This window comes from Prionailurus bengalensis, chromosome A2 (genome assembly GCF_016509475.1).
Source record: "Prionailurus bengalensis isolate Pbe53 chromosome A2, Fcat_Pben_1.1_paternal_pri, whole genome shotgun sequence".
NCBI lineage: Eukaryota > Metazoa > Chordata > Mammalia > Carnivora > Felidae > Prionailurus > Prionailurus bengalensis.
Window position 1 is genome coordinate 153,243,823 of NC_057348.1, and position 21,315 is coordinate 153,265,137.

Below are 21,315 nucleotides of genomic sequence, written 5' to 3' on the forward strand. Positions count from 1 at the left end.
CGGCCACAGCAACATTTTTCCAGCTATGTCTCCTGAGGCAAGGGCAAAAAAGCAAAAATAAACTATTGGGACTACGTCAAAATAAAAAGCTTTTGGGGGCACCTGGGTGGCTCAGTCAGTTAAGCATCCCACTCTTGATTTTGGCTAGGTCATGATCTCACAGTTCATGAGTTTGAGCCCTATGTCAGGCTCTGTGCTGACAGTGCTGAGCCTGCTTGGAATTCTCTCTCTTTCCCTCTCTCTTTGCTCCTTCCCACCCCACCCCCGTCTTTCCCTATCTCAAAATAAATAAACTTAAAAAATGAAATGAAATGAAATGAAATAAAATAAAATAAAATAAAATAAAATAAAATAAAATAAAAATAAAAAGTTTTTGCACAGCAAAGAAACAATCAGCAAAACAAAAAGGCAACCTACAGAATGGAGAAAGATATTTGCAAATGACATAACCAATAAAGGGTTAGTATCCAAAATATATAAGGAACTGACACAACTCCACACCAAAACAAACAAACAAATAATGCAGGTCAAAAATGGGCAGAAGACATGAACAGACATTTCTCCAAAGAAGACATACAGATTGCCAACAGACATCTCATCATCAGGGAAATGCAAATCAAAACCACAAGGAAATAGCACCTCATATCTGTCAGAATGGCTAAAATCAAAAACACAAAAAACAAGTGTTGGTGAGGATGTGGAGAAAAAGAAACACTTGTGCACTGCTGGTGGGAACGTAAACTAGTGCAGCCACTGTGGAAGACGGTACAGAGATTCCTCAAAAAATTAAAAACAGAATTACCGTGTGATCTAAAAATAGAAATACACTACTGAGTATTTACCCAAACAACATGAAAACACTATTTTGAAAACATATATGCACCCCTATGTTTATAGCAGCATTACTTACAATAGCCAAATTGTGAAAACAACCCAAGTGTCCATCAATAGACGAATGGATAAAGAAGAGGTGGTGTATATATACAATGGAATATTACTCAGCCATAAAAAGAATGAAATCTTGTCACCTGCAACAACATGGATGGAGCTAGAGGGTACACTGCTAAGTGAAACAAGTCAGTCAGATAAAGACAAATACCGTATCACTTAACTCATGTGGAATTTAAGAGGCAAAACAGGGCGCCTGGGTGGCGCAGTCGGTTGAGCGTCCGACTTCAGCCAGGTCACGATCTCGCGGTCCGTGGGTTCGAGCCCCGCGTCGGGCTCTGGGCTGATGGCTCAGAGCCTGGAGCCTGTTTCCGATTCTGTGTCCCCCTCTGTCTCTCTGCCCCTCCCCTGTTCATGCTCTGTCTCTCTCTGTCCCAAAAATAAATAAACGTTGAAAAAATAAAAATAAAAAAATATAAAAAAAAAAAAGAGGCAAAACAAACATACAAAGAAAAAAAAAGAGAAACCAAAAACACGGACTCTTAACTATAGAGAACAGATGGTTACCAGAAGGGAGGGGGTTGGGGGGAAGGGTGAGGCGGATTAAGAGGACACTTAACTTGGGGCGCCTGGGTGGCTCAGTCAGTTAAGAGTCCCAACTCTTGATCTTGGCACAGGTCATAATCTCACGGTTTGTGAGTTCGAGACCCACATGGGGGGCTCTGCGCTGACAGCGCAGAGCCTGCTTGGGATTCTCTCTCTCTCCCTCTCTGTCTGCCCCTCCCCCACTTATGAGCACATGCATGTGCACACGCTTTCAAAATAAACTTAATAAAAAAGAGTATCTGGGGCGCCTGGGTGGCTCAGTCAGTTGAGCATCCAACTTCGACTCAGGTCACAGTCTTGCGGGCTGTGAGTTTGAGCCCCGCGTTGGGCTCTGTGCTGACAGTTCACAGCCTGGAGCCTGCTTCGGATTCTGTCTTCCTCTCTCTCTGTCCCTCCCCCACTCGTGCTCTGTCTCTCTCTCTCTCTGTCAAAAATAAATAAACATTTAAAAAAATTTTTTTAAAAAGTATACTTTTCTTGATGAAGACTTGAGTAACGTATAGAAATGTTGAATCACTATATTGTATGCCTGAAACTAATATAACACTGCATGCTAAGTATACTGGGATTTAATTAAAAAACTAAAACGAAATTAATTAAGTAATTAATAATAAACAGCTGCACAATTTATGCACTGATCCCCTCATTACTAGGCATTTAGAGGGCTCACAATTCTCTATTATGAATAATGTGCTGATAAACACCTTTGCACTCGTTTTTCCCCAATATTTGGATTTCTTTGGGGAGGAGGATCCTAGATTCTCAAAAGTAGAATTAGCAAATGCAAAGCTTAGTAAGTCATACTGCCCAGCTGCTTTCCCAGTGTTTAATGATTTATACCACCACTGGAAATATACTAATAATAATTGCAGCTGATGTTCACTGAAAGTTTACAATACGTCAGGCACTATTTTGAGCACTCTGCACCTGTTATCTTCTGTAATCCACACAACAGCCACATTACCCCCACTGTACAGAAGAAGAAAGTGGATGTTAATGTTGTCCTGCTACGTTATTATGAAAACAGTTTCACGACTGAAATGGTGTCTCCCCATGGTTTTAAAGTGCATTTCTTCAGTCATGTTCAAAATTGGGCATCTTTCATGTTTACTTTCCTGTGATATACACCCCACACACATATTCCTTCTGTGAATTCATCCTTCCTGTCTTTTGTCCATTTAGGCTCTGAAGTCTGCCCACTTATCAATTTCTTTGAATCATCCTCTCATAAAAATACCTCATGGGCATACCTGCTGAATACTTCCCTGGATTCTATTTTCCTTCGCTTCTAGTAATTTTTAGACATATACATATTCGATTATTTTAAATAGTCAAAAGGTAACTCTTCCAGTATATCTTAATATTTTCTATTACAAATTTTTATACAACTTAATCTCTTATTAGAAATTATTAGAAAATAACTTCCTCTTCAAATATTTCATATGTACCATTTCTCTATTCTTCTAGATTAAAGATGAAGCTGTCTGAAGTTTGTTTGGGAGATGTAATATGCACCAATGTTCAAATAAGCAGTAATTAACAGGAGAAAGAAAACTCACTGCAAGTACAGCACCTGTAAAATATGGGAAATCCTGTGGGATATCCAGAGATATTTTTGTTGTTGACTGATAGACAATGCAACCTATAATAAATGCCTAGGAAACCATAAAGGATCACTATCCACCAATTATTACAAGTTTCGAAAAGGCTTAAACTAGTTCCTTGTTGACATTATAAAGGTATATATTGTCCAGAAAGTTAGAAAACTGTAAAAGATAAACAAACATGTAATAGCTCCTCTTTTTAAAGCTTCAATTTCTTATTAAACCGTCAAACAGGAAGGTGAAGAAATGAAAATAAAAGTGACTTTGAGTAAAACAGTCAGATGGGTATAACGAACTTCGAAGACTTTTCAAAGCATGCTGAGCTGTACAAAAAAAAAATCTTAAACTCCACAGACGCTTGAGGAACAATGAACAACATTCACAAATATGGTATTTGTAGTATCAACTATTCATGAGATGCAGTTGTGACATGAAACAGCAATTTTTAATTCTGGGTAAACTGCCAGGGCCAACCAGCCACATGCCATGTGAGACTCAGCTCAGCCATGTTGGACTTGACTGTCAGCTATGAGCAGTGTCCCTCGTCACAAGAACCAAATGAAACAAAAATCTCCCCAGGTTACTGTCCAGCAACATTTGGAGTTGTTTATCACAGGCTGGAAAAGTGCCTGTTTTTAGAAAACGACACTTGTTTTAAAGCCATACCAAGTGCTCAGAAACAGATCTTTCAGTTTACCGTAAGAATTAAGAAACACTTTCCCTGGCAGAGATGTGCTGTGCACTCCACGTGAAAGGATGTTCTGAGACACTGACACAGGAACAAATCGGAGGACATCAGTCTTGGGATCTCCGCCACTCTCTCTTCCCCCCTCCCCTGCCTGCACCTCTACCGGGATCCCAGGGAGCACAGACTAGTGGAGGAGGTGACGGACACGGGGACGGCGGTACCCTGGGAAGTCTGAAAGGTACTCTGCTGGAATGGCCAGAAAGCAGAGGTTCTCTAGTTCAGAAACGCAAGCTAAACAGCCACATGTACCTGTGGTGCCCCCGACAGGCCGTGGCCGGGCCACCGATGGCATCTCCTCAGGGTAGATCCCTCGGGCAGCGAACGGGGCGTCAGCCGATGCCTGTGTCTGCTGGGACTCAGAAGGCACCAGCTCCGAAGACGGCAGCAAACCGGGGCCAAAACCTGGTCTGAAGGCAAAGCAAGCCCAAGCATCAGAACCGCACTGGACCCGGACTCTGGCATTTTATTAACTCCACCTTCCATGCTACAGAAAAAGAAGACCTATCTATTGGTGTAGTATCACCTCCTCTCCCACAACACAGAAATGTTTCCTGTTTGATCCCTGACATATCTTCAGTACTAAGTACGGAGCCTGGAATAGAGCTGATGCCAGATGACTAAAGAAGAAATGCCCTCGTTTACAGACCAAAAGCAGGTGCAGGTCAAGTTCCAGGGCCTGTGGGTCTCCAGCCTTGGATTAAAGCGCTGGCTCCCAGTCTTGGCTGCACATGAGCATCCCCTGGAGAGCTTTCAAAAACCCCGATGGCCGTGCTGCACCCCAGACTAATGAAAACAGAATCTCTAGAGGTGAAACCCAGACAGAGCAGTTTTTAAAGCTCCACTGATGATCCTGCTATTCATTAAGGCTGAAAACCAGTGCTCTGAAGCAGGGGTTCTCAAACTTTTTAGTCTTGGGACCCCTTTCCACTCAAAAACTATTAAGGGACTCCTGAGAATTTGTGTTTATGTGGACAGATATTTATTGCATTCAGAATTAAAAGTAAAACTTTTTTAAATAACTATTTTCAAAATTCATTTAAAAAAAACAATATTGGGGTGCCTGGGTGGCTCATTCGGTTGAACGTCCGACTTCAGCTCAAGTCATTATCTCGTGGTGAGTTCGAGCCCCGCGTCGGGCTCTGTGCTGACAGCTCGGAGCCTGAAGCCTGCTTTGGATTCTGTGTCTCCCTCTCTCTCCCCTGCTCATGCTCTGTCTCTGTCTCAAAAATAAATAAAACATTTTTAAAAAATTTTTAAGTAACAATATTAAGCATCTCACATGTTAACATTTTCTCAAGTAGTCAATGATATTTTCTAACCCATTCCCCCCAAAAAAGTAGTTTTACTTTTTTTCAAATTTCCTTCATAGAAGATATCTGGATTCTCATATACCTTGTATTCAATCAGTTGCTGTAAGTTATTTTTTTTAATGTATTTATTTTGAGAGAGAGTGTGTGCACATGAGCAGGGGAGGGGTGGAGAGAGAGGGAGAAAGAGAATCCCAAGCAGGCTCTACGTGGTCAATGCAGAGCCCGATGCAGGGCTCAATCTCACGAATACTGAGATTGTGACCTGAGCCAAAATCAAGAGTCGGATGCTTAACTGACTGAGCAACACAGTCCCTGTAAGTTATTTAAAGAAGATGACCTGACTTCACATAAATACATACTTGGATAGGAAGATTTTATTTTTTTATTCTCATTTTTTTGGATAAGGAAGATCTTAATAGGCTTTTCAGATAATATTCAAATAATATTTCAGACAAATATTCTTCTTTGACATACCAGAACTCAGCAAAGTTTCCTCAAGGGTTAGTGGCAATATACAATCTGAAGAGTATCAATTAACGTTTCATACTCAGGTATATTCAAACCCACTACTAGTGTGCACTTTGAATAGACCCATGCATGACTTTGTTTTCTTTTTTTAATTTTTTCAATGTTTGTTTATTTTTTCAGAGAGAGAGACAGAGGCAGAGCATGAGCAGGGGAAGGGCAGAGAGAGGGAGACACCATCTGAAGCAGGTTCCAGGCTCTGAGCTGTCAGCACAGGGCCCAACACAGAGCTCAAACCCACGAACCATGAGATCATGACCTGAGCCGACGTCCGATGTTTGACCGACTGAGCCACCCAGGCACCCTGAGATTTTGACATGAGTCATTTGTAAAATATCAGTGCCATGCTTTATGTAGACTTTCCAGATATTGACACATTTCATTTCAGAGTACCAAAAATCACATTCATTAGTATCACCACTGAGCTCATCAGAAAAAAAATCCTTTAAGCACTAGGAAGCTGTCAAGCACCTAGTGGCAGACAAGTTTCCAAAATTCAAATTTTCACTTGAAGGCTCAATTTTATCACTGGCAACAAATCCTGCCCACTATTTTTCTTGACGTGACAATCTCTCTTCCTTTATTTTCAAGACAGTGGCTGCCAAACAACCCAAGTCTGAATAACAATGTCATCTGATGGTCTCCTCAAACAAAAAACATGGCAGCAGTTCAGATGAGTTCTTAACTCCCACAACGGAACAAGTGCTTCTCCTTCACAATTCCGTTCTCTGCAAAGTGCTTTATGAGTCTTTCCTCCTTTGTCCTACAGACGATTAAAGACTCAAGAGTTTAGGTTAAAAAAAAAAAAAAGAATAATTTTTACTACTTCATCAAGAACATACTGCATAACCAAAACACCGGCGTTCTGAAAACGTTGTGATTGCACAGTGGTGAAGAATACAATGACCACTTGGGCCATGTGGTGCCACTGATTCATGATAAGGGTCATGCAGTTTCATCCACCACTGCTTTTGTGCCTCAGTGTAATCATCAACAATTAAAAAGATCAAATAATGTTTCAGTATTATTATGAACCACGGTTTGGACTTCATAGGCAGCCCCCCCCCAAAAGGGTCTCAAGGACCATCATGGGTCTAAGAATCCCACCTTGAGAACCACTCTTCTAAAGAAATTCAACAATGAAAAAGCATGATAGCTTAATTACGGTGCTTTGCAAATGACAGTCAACCAGGAATTAACAGATCAAACTAGTTTGATGAGAACACAGACTGACTTCGTCTCTATTCTGTAGCGTTATTTCCAGAGCATATCTCATAAATTGAAACCCAAGGCTATTTATGTATTGCTCTCTTTAGATAACTGCGACTGTTTTAGATTGACCTGAGAGAGAGAGGTCTGGTATCTCTGACCTTACAGATCTAAAAGGCACACTTTTCCTTCAACATCTGGATGTTGGAGTTCACATAATCTCCTCATCTCCTGACCCTCTTGACCATCCACCGAAGAACTAGCTCTTGCCCTTTCCTTATTTCTACTTTGCCCTATTATCCTCCTCCCGCCTACGTTGACGTCGTTTTTATCCTAAATTGTGTGTTTAGATAGTTCCGTGTGATCCAAATCCCCCAGAACCCTTTAATGTAACTGTAAAATTGGTTATCCAAACCAGAACACTTTTCAGAGTGGAAGTTACTAGTATCTATGCCAGAAAAAGAGGTGTAAACTGAACTGAACTGGGCAAACCAGATCACATGGCCCCCATCGTTAACTTCTGCCCTGGGTCACCTAATCTTCACATGCTCCCTTTATCTCTGTTGCTTGTGGACCACAAAGCAGTGCCTGGGCTGGGGAAAAATAAAACAAACCCCTCTGAAAATGAGGACAAACAAAGAACAGAAAAAAATGAGGAAACCAGATCACATTCCTACTTCTGTGTGACTTCTGGTGATTGAAAGAATAGTCGACAGGTGCCTGGGTGGCTCAGATGGTTAAGCATCTGACTCTTGCTTTTGGTTCAGGTCATGATCCCACAGCTTCTGAGTTTGAGCCCTACATCAGTCTCCATGCTATCAGCACAGAAACTGCTTGGAATTCTCTGTCTCTGTCTCTGTCTCTGTCTCTCTGCCCCTCCCCGACTCACGTGCACCTGGGTGTACACTCTCTCGCAAAATAAACCAAATAAAAAAGAACAGTTGATTATGATTTCTGCAATTAACTCTGGTTTTCTGCAATTCCCACTTTGTAATAAATCATTTGTCCACTCATGTGTGAGTCTGCTTATGGATTCTCTATTCTGTTCCTTTGGTCTATTTGTCTAGCTTTTATAGCAATACAACACTGTCTGAATTACCTTACAGCAATTTACAACTTTCAGATTATTCCTCATACCCTGTTCTTTTACCTCAAAGTGTCTTGAATATTGTTGGCCCTTCACATTTCTACAGAAGTTTTAAAATCAGCTTGTCAGTTTTCACATATTTTTAAAAAAAAAAAAACAACAAATGACTAGGATTTTAAATGGGATCACAATGAATCTGTAGATCACTTAGGAAAGACTGATATTTTTAATATACTGAGTTACCCAATCCATGAACATTTTCTTTAGAGGGCTTGACTATTTTTGGTGAGATGAATACTGAGACATTTTATGTTTCTGAATGCTATTTTATGTAGTATGTGTAAAAGTTTTTGTTTTGTCTGATGCTCATAAACAGAAATAAAAGAGATTTTTTGTATACTGATCTTATATCCAGCTACTTTGTAATTTATCTATCTTGCTAAATTCTCTTAATTCTAACAATTTATGTGTTGACATTTTAGGTATTTCTACTAAAAAAATTATATCATTTGAGAATAATAACAGTATTATTTCTTTCCTAGAATTCCTTAATCTCTTCCTTCCCTTCCCTTCTTCCCTCCCTCTCTCTCTCTCTCTGTCTCTTTCTTTCTTTGCTTTATTACACTATCAAGAACCCCAGGACAAAGTTGAATAGAGGTAATATAATCTTTGCTGAGATAACTATAACCAGATTAGACAAGTTCAATTCTATTCTTTGTTTGCTAAGATTTTTACCATGAATGGATGTTGAATTTTATCAAATGCTATATTTAGTGGAATAAGATTTCCCTCCTTTATTCTCAAAACAGTGAATTACAGGGGCGCCTGGGTGGCGCAGTCGGTTAAGCGTCCGACTTCAGCCAGGTCACGATCTCGCGGTCCGTGAGTTCGAGCCCCGCGTCAGGCTCTGGGCTGATGGCTCGGAGCCTGGAGCCTGCTTCGGATTCTGTGTCTCCCTCTCTCTCTGCCCATCCCCCGTTCATGCTCTGTCTCTCTCTGTCCCAAAAATAAATAAACGTTGAAAAAAAAATTAAAAAAAAAAAAAAAAAACAGTGAATTACATTGATTTTTTATTTTTTTATTATTATTATTTTTTAAGTAGTTCCCATGCCCTGTGTGGAGCCCAATGTGGGGCCTGAATTCACAACCTTGAGATCCCCTGAGATCAAGACCTGAGCAGAGATCAAGAGTCAGATGCTCAACTGACTGAGCCACCCAGGCACCCCTAGATTGGTTGATTTTGTTTTTTAAATGTTAAATTACCCTTGCATTGTTGGAATAAATCTAATTTGGCTGTGATATGACATCCTTCCATATACAATACTGGATATCTTTGCTAATATTTAAGTTTCTGCACCTATGTTATGTTCACAAGTAAAATTGGCCCGTAATGTTTTCTTTCTTACAACGTCCTTGTCCTTGTCTCCTCCTTGATAGAGGAAGAATGAGGTTGGGGTTTGGGGGGGGGGCACCTGGGTGGCTCAATCAGTTAAGCATCTGACTTTGGCTCAGGTCATGATCTCGCAGTCCGTGAGTCTGAGCCCTGCATCAGGCTCTGCGATGACAGCTCAGAGCCCAGAGCCTGCTTTGGATTCTGTGTCTCCTTCTCTCTCTGCTCCTCCACCTCTCACGCTCTGTCTCTCTGTCTCAAAATTAAATTAACATTAAAAATAATAATGAAATAAAAAGAATGAGGTGGGGAATCTTTAAAGAATTTGTAGAACACTGGTGCATTTTCTTCCTTCAGTATCTTTAGTGGAATTCACCGTTAAAGCCAAAGTTTTCTTTGTGGGCAGGATTTTAGTAATGATTTCAATTTCTTTAATAGTTATATGTCAATTCAGATATTCTCTTTCCAGGAATTTTTCCATTTTAAGTTTATTAACAAAAAGGTTCAGAAAATCTTAATTCCTATAAAATCTTTTAAAAATCTGTCTTTTAAAAATCTATCAAAATCTTTTTAATTTTTGAAAGATCTGGATTAATATGTCCTTTTCCATTCCTCTTATTGATAATGTTACACAGCTTACTTGATCAAGCTCTTCAGAGATTTATCAATTTCATCAGTTTTCAAAGAAGTAACTTTTAGCCTTGTCGATCTTCTCTATTATGGTATTTGTTTTCTATTTCATTAATTTCTACTCTTGTTTTTATTATTTCCTTCCTTCTACTTCCTTTAGGTTTAATTAGACCTTTTTTTTTTTTTTTTTTTTTTACATTGAGACGGATGCTTAGATCACTGGTATTCAGCCATTTTTCTTTTCAAATGTATTTTGATTCATTTAAGGCATCAAAGTCCCCACAAAGCCTGGCTTTATCCCACAACTTTCACTATGTCAAATTTTCAAGACTCCAAGGCCCAGGGGTCTGCCCAAAGTCTTGCTCAGGTTCTCAGTCACCTCCTCCGGGATTAGCAGGCACCCCAGGGAGAAAGTTCACCCAAAAGGCAGGGCTCCTTTCTCTGGACTCCCTGGATATTGGCCCGATACCATTCCATTGCCCTGTTAGCTATCTGGGTTTTATTTTGTTTTATTTTAAAATCTTGTCTGGCTTTTCCAGATGCCCTGAGCAAACAATCTAGCCTGTCTTTACGGGGAGCAGAACTTAAAATTCCACCTTTTTTCTCCTCTTCAGGTTAACTCAAGAGAACACACAACCCAGAGGTTTGCATCTGCTCATATTAGCTAAAAGAAACGAGTTTACAAAATTTGTAAAAAACAGTCGATGTGAGGAAGTCCTAATGTATTTTCTCCCAAAAACTTTACCTCGGCAATGGGCCTGATGGGGGAGTCATTCCATAGTCTTCATATCTCTGGAAGAAAAGCAAAAGGAAATGAAGATTAACGTGCAACGCTTATTAGAAAGTGACAACAGCAAACTTACAAGTTTAGGTTTGCAGGATCAACTTTCAGGAGAATTATTTTCTCATAAAAAGTTGGCATGGCATTGAGGCATTCTGCCATCAAATAATACCAGAAGTTTCAGCTTGGGGAACTGGGCTACCACGCTTTAAAAACATACACACACACACACACACACACACACACACACACACACACACACACAACTATTTTCTAGACCTTTCTTTCTTTTATAAAAGAATGAGTAACAGATAGCCTTTCTGCAGCTTCTCTTCCCTACAGGCTCATTCTCTACAAATCCGTATCTTCTAAAAAGGTCGGCCTTGATGGCCACACTTAGTACAAATGCCCCCATCAACGTGGGCATGATCATTCCCAGAACCAGTGGGTGTCCAATAGCAATTCAAATACACTCACAAAAGTAAAGTATGTGAATGCTGCACCATGTTGTGGAACAATGTGAAAAAAGAAAAAATACAAAGAGAACCAGAAATTAGAGAGACTCTTAAAGACGAGGTGAACACTTTCAGTTTCTGATAGTTTTCCTGTTCCAAAGAGCCCAGCCATACTCTGTCCTTGTGTTCCATCCAGGGCCCCAGAGCCTTCAATCAACTCTTCTTACTTGAGCTAATCTCCGCTGACCAAGTATTCTTTGGCTAAATCAATGTCAATATGGCATCAGATTTAAATAAACGTGTATCTGTTGCATTCCTCATGAAATCAACACACCCTGTCCCTATCATACGTTGTACTCCTCTTCCAACGGTTCTTTCAACAACTGTGAATTGTTATTTTGGAACCAGATATTTCAGCAGAACAATAACTCTGGACAGAGTCCATCCAAGTTCAGTCAGTTTGAACCAACTGGTTGTCCACGTTCTAGTGTTCCAAGTTACTAAGTCAGCCTTGCTTCTGGACCTGTCCCCATTTTAGGTCTTTTTTTTTTTTTTTAATCTGCCATTTCATGAATTATTATTTTGTGGTAAGTGCTATGAGCACTAACTCAGACCCCAGTAACAGTAACAAAGGGCTCACTACCTCTATTTTATAGATGAAATCAACTCACAAGGAATTTAAGTAATTTCCTCCTAGTAAGTCCAGGCTTAATAATAAAAGACCATGCTTTTAACCACTACACTACACTGCCCATGGTTGCCAACCAGATTTTCCCCCTTGAATTAATCTCTACTTTGTGAAGAAAAGGAGAGGCTTTGGAGTCAAACACACCGACAAAGCTACTCGACTTCCCTGGGCCTATTTCCTGATGCCAAGAAGAATACAATGAACCCTACACCTCATACAGTTTGATGGGATTAGTACGTTCGAAACTGTGCTCAAATTACTTCACCTTTTGAACCTTTCTGTTCCCATCCCCTTGGCAGAGGGAGGGGGATTAGAACCTTGCAGAGTTCCCCAACTGATGTAAAATAGCCAGAATAGAAGGAAAAGGAGTTTCAATTCCTTCTCCAAATAATTAAAGGGAAATCTGAGACCAGATAAAGATTATTCCCAGCAGCCCTTCTGCTTCTCAGCAGAGTTTGAGTTTTTTAAACACATTCATATGCAAAATAAAACAAAACAAAAAAAGATGGAAGTTTATGTATCAGCATTTCAGGAGGTCCAGTAAGTAATAAACTAAAAGACAAACAGTGAAAAAAATAGCTGTCCACTCTTTACATGTTTTGCTATCGTGGCGCCAGGCATTTCAACTCTATTATAACCAGAAAAAGAAAGTGCTTTGTCCAGAGGCTGCATGCCCCGATGAAAGGTTTACAAAAAAAATCACAGGGGCCCCTGAGTGGCTCAGTTGGTTAAGAGTCCAACTTCAGCTCAGGTCACAATCTCACAGTTTGTGGGTTCAAGATCCGCATTGGGCTCTGTGCTGACAGCTCAGAGAGCCTGGAGCCTGCTTCAGATTCTGTGTCTCCCTCTCTCTCTGCCCCTCCCGTGCTCGTGCTCTGTCTCTCTCTCTCTCAAAAATAAACAAACATTAATTTTTTTTTTTAAATCACAGACTTAATGACAGGTGTTTAAGTGGGTCACACCTGTATAAATCTTTGGGGGATGAAACAGAATTGTATGGTTTCAACAAGCGACATCAAATAAAACTCCCATTTTAATGCATCCCTTCTTTCTATTCAGTATGAAACAGGCCAATAGAGCAAGAAGGCACATTAAATGGTTGGTGGAATCTGGGATGAGTCGTAAAATGTCCTGGTTCAGGCATCCACACTCGGTCCTTAGAAGACTGTTCCAGGGAGGTGAACTTTACTCAGGAAAGCAGAAATACACCTATCAAGTGGCCTCCACACCGATGCATAACTAATACCCTTACACCAGCAACACAGAAAGAGTAAAAATGTCATCAGATGGTAAACAAAGGTCCACCCCTGTGGTCACTGAAGACACTTTGAAATCCACATTCTTATAGTTTTTACTGCAGTCAGAAGGAAATAAGGGGTAATCAGGTTCCTCCTGGGAACAAACAGTAATTTATGACCAATTTATAAACTTGATAAAATTATATTAGATATGCACAGACACAGCTGTGATTCTGGTTTTCTACTATATCAAACTGCTATCATCATCAAAATACATAAGGGTAACATCAAAGGTCCATGATGAGAAAACCAGTCAGTAACAGTGTTTACGAAAATCTTGCTATGGAGGTGAGATCTTGATTAAGATAGTAGATTAAGGCACTATCACAGAATTGTTCATCTCCAACACCTATCAACAACGAACAAATAATAAAAGTAATAACCCAAATCAGTAAAAAAAATTATCGCTAAAATTCATCAGCAGAAACCAAACAAGCAAAGAAAGGAACAGATTCATGCTATAAATGGAGGGAAGTAGTGGCCAGGAGAGAAAAAGGACTATGGCTGAATAATGACTGATAACAGTAAGAATAGCAATTCTTTTCTTTTTTCTTTTTGAGAGAGAGAGAGAGCCAGAGTGCAAGTGGGGAAAGTGCAGAGAGAGAGAGAGAGGGAGAGAGCATCTCAAACAGGTTCCACACCCAGGACAGAGCCCGAAGTGGGGCTCAGTCTCACAACTGTGAGATCACGACCTGAGCTGAAATAAAGAATCCAGTGCTTAACTGACTGAGCCACCCAGGCATCCCTCAATTCTTTTTTTTAAGTTCCAAGATGAGATGATACAACAACAGAATGAATGGAAATGAGGAACCAAAGAACTGAAGTAATTTGGTACCAAATTATGTGTGGAAATGATTTGAGGACCAAAACAAAGCCATTATGACTCTAAGAAATCAACTAGCAGGGGAAATAACAGATATGGCTTAAAATCAAATCGATGCCACACAGAAAAGGCCCATGATAATTATAATGAAGGCAGAGAAACCAGGACAAAGTAGCTCAGGCAATTAGAGATAAAAGGATAGGTACAAAAAACAAAGAGGAGCCAACACGAAGATAATTGGTATCTTTGACTTCAATAATTAGAGTAAGAAAATTATTTTTCAGATACAAAAGAAAGTTTCCCTGAAGTGAATGAAAGAACTGAATCTGAAGATAAAACGGCCACTGGTTATTTGGGGAGGGGGGGAGGGGGAATGATTCAGAAAAACTGGCTGAGTGCCCAGAATTATTTACGCTTCCTGGCACGTAGGGTACATCCATCTGTTATCAGGAAAGGGGAAATTAAGATGGCCATGGATTTCTTTGCAGAACAATTCAAACAGCATTAGGAGGAGAGAGAAGTAACAGATAGATGGCAGCAGTGAACAAGGTCATGTCAGAAAGTGAGATGAGAACTCTTCCTTTGGAAAACTCCAGACTAAGTCAAGCAGCTCCCACAGATTTCCCTCTCCGGCCAGGTCCTCCTGTCCTCCGTAGGAGGCATCTCCTATGTCAGCCTCCCAGCTCCCCAGCCTGCTCAACACCAGTATATGGCATTTTACATATCAGCCACCACCCTGACATCCTCCATTCAAGACCAGGGGCAGAGGGACTATTAGGAAGCTCTTGCAATGACGGTAAGAGACGATGGTGGCTCCAATCAAGGTAAGGCAGAGGACTCGAGAGGAACAATCTATAACAATGCAGCATGTTTAACTGACCCCAACTCCCTGTCCGCGCCCTTCGGCATCTTGCCCTTAATGTCTCCCTGCTGGGGCATCTGGGTGGCTCAGTTGGTTAAGCATCCAACTTCAGCTCAGATCATGATCTCCTAGTTCGTGGGTTCGAGTCCTGTGTCGAGCCCTGTGCTGACAGCCTGGAGCCTGCTTTGAATTCTGTCTCCCTCTCTGTCCCTCCCTTGCTCATGCTCTGTTTCTGTCTCTCAGAAATAAATAAATGTTAAAAAAAAAAAAATGTTTCCCTGCTTCTGGTCTTGCCCTCTAACAAACCATTCTCCAGTCTAAAATGAGAGCAATCTGTCAAACAGGCACACCAAATCATGTCTTTAGCCTGCTCAAAACTCTTCAGTGCCCACCACTACCCTCAGGATAAGGTCTAGGCTCTATCCCATCAGCTTCTTGCTTTCTCTCTTCTGCCTCACGTCTCACCACTCTTACTTCTAGCTATTAGTCACCCAAAACTGATTTCATTGTTAAGAACATTTGGGGGCAAAAATATAAACAGGTTTATTTCATTATAATTGATATACAATGAACTGCACATATTTACGTATATGAATTGATCAATTCTGCCATCTGTTTGTACCTGCAAACCATGCCCAACAAGATAATGAACATATCCATCACCACCCAAGTTTCCTGGTGACCCTCTGTAATCCTTCTGTCCCACACCCTTTCCTAAACCCACCCCCTCCTTAGGCAACCACTGATCTGCTGTCACGACAGTTTGTATTTTCTAGAATTATATATAAACGGAATTATACAATATGCACTTTCTTGTTGTCAAGAGGGTGGCTTCTTTCCCTACCATTTTGTCATACATATAAATAACTCAATCCTTTTTACTAACGAGTAGTATTCCACTACATAAATACGGTACAATTTGTTTATCTCTTCACCTGTTGATGTGCATTTGAGTTGATTCCAGTTTGAGTCTATGACAAATAAAGTTGTCACAATGTACAAGTCTTTGCCTGGACATATGCTTTCATTTCTCTTCAGTAAATATTTCAGAATACAATGCCAGGGTCATAAGTTAGGTATAGGTTTAATTTTTTAAGAGACTGCCAAACCGTTTTTCAAAGTGGTTTTTCTTGGTTTACATTCCTAACAATAGTTTATAAGAGCTCCACTTGTTCATATTCTTTTTTTTTTTTTAATTTTTTTTTCAACGTTTATTTATTTTTGGGACAGAGAGAGACAGAGCATGAATGGGGGAGGGGGCAGAGAGAGAGGGAGACACAGAATCGGAAACAGGCTCCAGGCTCTGAGCCATCAGCCCAGAGCCTGACGCGGGGCTCGAACTCACGGACCGCGAGATTGTGACCTGGCTGAAGTCGGACGCCTAACCGACTGCGCCACCCAGGCGCCCCATATTCTAACAAGTGTATAGGGGCGTCTCATTATGATTTACTGCATTTCACTAATGACTAATGAAACTGAACATCTCTCTCCATCTGCTGATTCTTTGTATTTGCCTGCTTATTTTCTGTATTTCTTTTTTGGTGACATCTGTGTTAAAAAACATTCCCATTTCTTACGGGATCATTTGATAATATGAATCTCGTTCAATTTATTGAGATTAGACGTAGGGCCCAGGATACAGTCTATAATCTTAGTAAATGGTCCATGTTCTCTTCTTAAATTTCAATTCCAGTGTAGTTAACATACAGTGTTGTATTAATTTCAGGTCTGCAATAAAGTGATTTGAAAACTCTATAAATTACTCGGTACTCATAATGATAAGTGCACTTTTAAGTCCCCATCACCCATGTACTCTTGAAATGTATACTCTTTTTGTTCTTCTTGGGTAGAGCATTTTATAAATGTCAATTAGTTCAAGCTGATAGTAAGTATTAATTTGAGAATTGTTCAAGTCTTCTCTACCTTAATGATTTTCTGTATACTCATTCTATCAATTATTGAAAGAGAAGTGTTGAAGTCTCTGCCTATAACTGCGGCTTCCTTTATTTCTGCATGCAGTTCTCCCAGTTTTTGCTTCATGTATTTTGATGCTCTATTACTAGGCACATAAACATTTAGGATTTTAGGTTTTCTTGATGAACTGACCAATGTATTATTTTGAAATGATCCTCTGTGTAATGTTCTTCACTATGATATTATTTTGGCGAATATTAATATAGTCACTCCAGTTTCTTGGGATTGGTGTTAACATGGTGTATCTTTCTCCATACATTTGTTTTTCTTTCTCCATACTTATAACCTATTTATGGCTTTATATCTGATGTACGTATCTTGCAGGCAACAGATAATTGGTTCTTATGTTTTAGCCTATCTGACAATCTCTGTCACATAACAGGAATATTTAGACCATTCACATTTAATGTGATTATAGATAGGGCTAGATTTAAATCTACCATCTTGGTATCAGTTTTCTGTTTTTCCCATCTGTTCTTTGTTCCCCTTTTTCCTCTTTTCCTGATTTCTTTTGGACTGAGTACTTTTTATCATTCCATTTTTACTCTTTTGTTGGTTATTAGCTATTATTTTGTTATTTTGTTTTTAGTGGTTGCTATAGAGTTTACGTTCTATATATTTCACTTATCAGTCTACCTTCACATACTATCATTCCACTTCGTGTATGGTATAAGAACATCAAACCAGTGCACTTCAATTTCTCCTCTTTTAGCCTTTGTGCTTTTTGCGTTTTCACACATTTTACTTCTATATATGTTATAAACCCTACAAAACACTGTTATCCTTGTTCTTTCAACAGCCAATTATCTTTTCAAAAGATTTAAATAATACAGAATTTTTTAAAATTACCCACATATTTACACTTCTGGTGTTTTTCATTCATCTATGTAGATCCAGATCTTTATCTGGTATCATATTACTTCTGCCTAAAGAAGTTTCTATGACAGGGGCACCTCGGTGGCTCCGTCAGTTAGGCGTCGACTTCAGCTCAGGTCACGATCTCACGGTTTTTGAGTTCGAGCCCCGCATCGGGCTCTGTGCTGACAGCTCAGAGCCTGGAGCCTGCTTCAGATTCTGTGCCTCCTCTCTCTCTCTGCCTCTCCCATGCTCATGCTCTGTCTCTCAATAATAAATATTAAAAAAAAAAAAAAAAGAATTTTCAATGACATTTCTTGTAATGCAAGCCTGCCAGTGATACATTCTTTCAGCTTTTATATGTGTGAAAGGTTTTTGAAAGATATTTTCAGTGGATACAGAGTGCTAGGTTGACAGTTTTTTCCTTTAGTTCTTTAAAGATTTGTTTCACTGTCTTCTGGACAATGAGAATATTGTTGTCATCCTTACCTTTGTTCCACTGCATACAATGTGTCCTCTTTCTCTGGATGATTTTTAAATCTTTATCACTTAATTTAAGCAATTTCATTATATTTTTTGGCACAGTTTTCTTCGTGTTTCTTGTGCACAGGGGGTCATCAATTTTTGTAGATCTGCAGATTCATAGTTTCCATCAAATTTGAAAAACTTTTGGCCCTTATTTAACTGTTTTTTCTAACTCTCCTTCTTTTCTTCTGAGACCTCCAATTACATGTATATTAGTCCACTTGAAGTTGTCCTCAGGTCATCAATGCTCTATTCATTTTTTCAGTCTACTTACTCTGTTGCATGTTGGCTTATTTTTTATTACTACGTATTTAAAATCATTAATCTTTTCTTCTTTAATATCTGATCTGCCACTAATCCCGTAAGTATATATTTTATCTCAGACGTTATAGTTTTCATCTCTAAATTGATGTGCATCCTTTCATGTCCTCAATGCCTCTAATACAGTCAATCTGTCCTCCAGCTTCTTAAACACATGGAACTTCATTATAATTATTCTTTTAAAATCCTTGTCTACTAGTTCTGTGTCATTTTCTTGCCTATTTGCTTAACTGGTTAGTTTTGGATTTTAGACATTATTAATTTTACCTTGTTGGATGTTATATACTTTTGTTTCCCTATAAATATTCTGGGGCTCTGTTCAGGTTCAGGTATTGTGTTTATGCTTTGTTAAGTAGAACTAGGGAAGCTTTAATCTGGGGTTCATTTTGCCCCGCTACGGAGGCAAACCAATGCTCCTTCTGAGTAATCTAACTGGCGCTCCATGAATTATATAGCTTTCCACTCTAGAAAGAAAGGAACAGCTTGGGCTGTTGCAAGAAAATACCACAGACTGGGTAGCTTAAATAAAAGAAATTTATTTTCTCATAGGTCTGTAGGCTACAAAGTCCAAGATCAAGGTTCCAGCAGGGTTTATGTTGAGAACTCTCTTTCTGCCTCACAGACAGCTCACCTTCTTGCTGTGTTCCCACATGACAGAGAGAGCACTCTGGTGTTTCTTCCTCTTCTCATGAGAGCACCAATTCTATCAGATCAGGGTTCCAACTTCTGACGTCATTTACATATATTTTATATTTATTTTTGAGAGAGAGAAAGAGAGCAGGAGCAGGGGAGGGGCAGAGGGGGGGAGGGGCAGAGAGAGGAATCCGAAGCAGGTTCCAGGCTCCAAGCTATCAGCACAGAGCCTGACGCGGGGCTCGAACTCACGTACCGTGAGATCACGACCTGAGCCGAAGTTGGACACTTAAGTGACTGAGCCACCCAGGCACCCCCCACTTATGACCTCATTTAAAACTAATCACCTCCTTAAAGACCCCAGCTCCAATATAGCCACATGGGGTGGGGGGGGTTAGGCTTCAACATATGGATTTGGGGGCACACAATTCATCATATAATAGGAACTTATTTCTACATCTGTGTGAGCTCTGAGGACTGTTCCGTTTAATTTTTTAGGCAGTTCTTTCCCTAGTCTTAGATAGTTTCATCATACCCTTAAACTGATGAGTACTCAGATGAAGATTCTTTGCAGATCTCTAGAATTCTCTCTCTGCTTTCTTGTACTCTCTATAGTGAAATGTAGCTACCTTTTCCTCCCCTGCCTCCAACTCTGTCTTTCTCAACTCAGAGAGACTACTGTGCTCTGCCTGAGGTCTCCCTCCCTGCACTGCAACCAGAAACTCTCTCAAGATATAAACTGGGACAGGGGCACCTGGGTGGCTCAGTCAGCTAAGTGTCCAGACTTCAGCTCAGGTCATGATCTCACAGTTCGTGGGTTGCGCTGACAGCTCAGAGCCTGGAGCCTGCTTCGGATTCTGTGTCTCCCTCTCTCTCTGCCCCTCTCCTACTCATGCTGTCTCTCTCTTTCTCTCTCTCTCAAAAATAAATAAACATTAAAAAAAAAAGATATAAACTGGGACATGTGTAGAGCTCAGCTCATTTCTCAGCAATCCCTCCTTTGCTGCCTAATGCCCAGGGTTGTGAAAATCTTTCCTTTTCCATTATTTTAGGTGTTTCTGGAAGCAAAGTAATCCAACCTTGTTCCTTCATCTTGTCCAGAAAAAGTTTGTACTAGACACTTACTTCTGTCTCCGCCATGCTTCCCTACTACAACCACTAATTAATTTTCAGTCTTCTACTTAGATCACATTTTATCTGGAAAATCCTTCTGAACACCTCACAGCTCAGGCAAGGGCTCCCTGGAGGTACTCTCCCCCTGCCAAGGGACCTGCCATGCTGTGTTAGAATTACTGCCTCAACTGCCCACATACCCCCTGCCATCATGCAGAAGCTGGAGTTGTGCGCTGTGCAACTGCTCTATCCCAACACCTAGCAGAACATCCCAACACAGCACAGATTTGTACTCCACAAATCTACCTGAAGGAATAAACAAATGAAAGAAGCTCAGACAGCAGCTGAAGCCACATTCACTTTATCAGTGAGTTTGTTGTGCATCATTCATTTCCTTAAAGATTATAAACTACTAGTTATAATTATGAAGTATTTAATACTTACAGTTGTAACACTGAAAACAATAACAAGATGGAATGGTATTCCGCCCCCGCCCCCCACCACATGGTAGCAGGTAATGAAGAAAATAATCTATTACTAACGGCGTACTGTGAACATTCAAACCAATTTCAGAGATAAAGATGCCTTTAACATATGTTCATTACCACCCAATTTTACCTTAATATGGGTAATGAAATCAGAGGACCCAGTATAAACACTCCTTGAGAAATTCAAATTGTGACTAATTAACTTCCCTCCAGAGTCAAATGCTTTAGTCCAATCACCCAATCTAAAATTAGCGGAAAAAATATTAATGTCACATCTTTCAGTTTTACTTCTTCCCCATATTTTGAGAAGCCACATTTGAAAGGATTGATGGCATACAAAAAAAAAAAAAAAAAAAAAAAAAAGGATGACAAAGGCAGATGAGATGCTGAAATGTCAAGTCCCAAGATGGAAACCTGATATTTGAAACGGTTGTCCTTGCCTGCCTGTGGGCTAGCTGCCTACAATCCCAGAGCCTCAAGGACCACTCCAGTCCCCGGGGGC

At 40.0% G+C, this 21,315-nt stretch overlaps 1 protein-coding gene across 1 annotated transcript in view; it reads right to left on the reverse strand.

Annotated features, from left to right (window-relative positions):
• Positions 1-21,315, reverse strand: part of KIAA1549 (KIAA1549 ortholog) — a 163,013-nt gene that overhangs the window by 15,697 nt on the left and 126,001 nt on the right. The window contains exons 18-19 of the mRNA XM_043589639.1: positions 10,743-10,789; positions 4,096-4,253 (exon numbers count right to left, since the gene is read on the reverse strand). Of these exons, the coding sequence (XP_043445574.1) occupies positions 4,096-4,253; positions 10,743-10,789 (205 nt within the window). The remainder of the gene's footprint in view (positions 1-4,095; positions 4,254-10,742; positions 10,790-21,315) is intronic.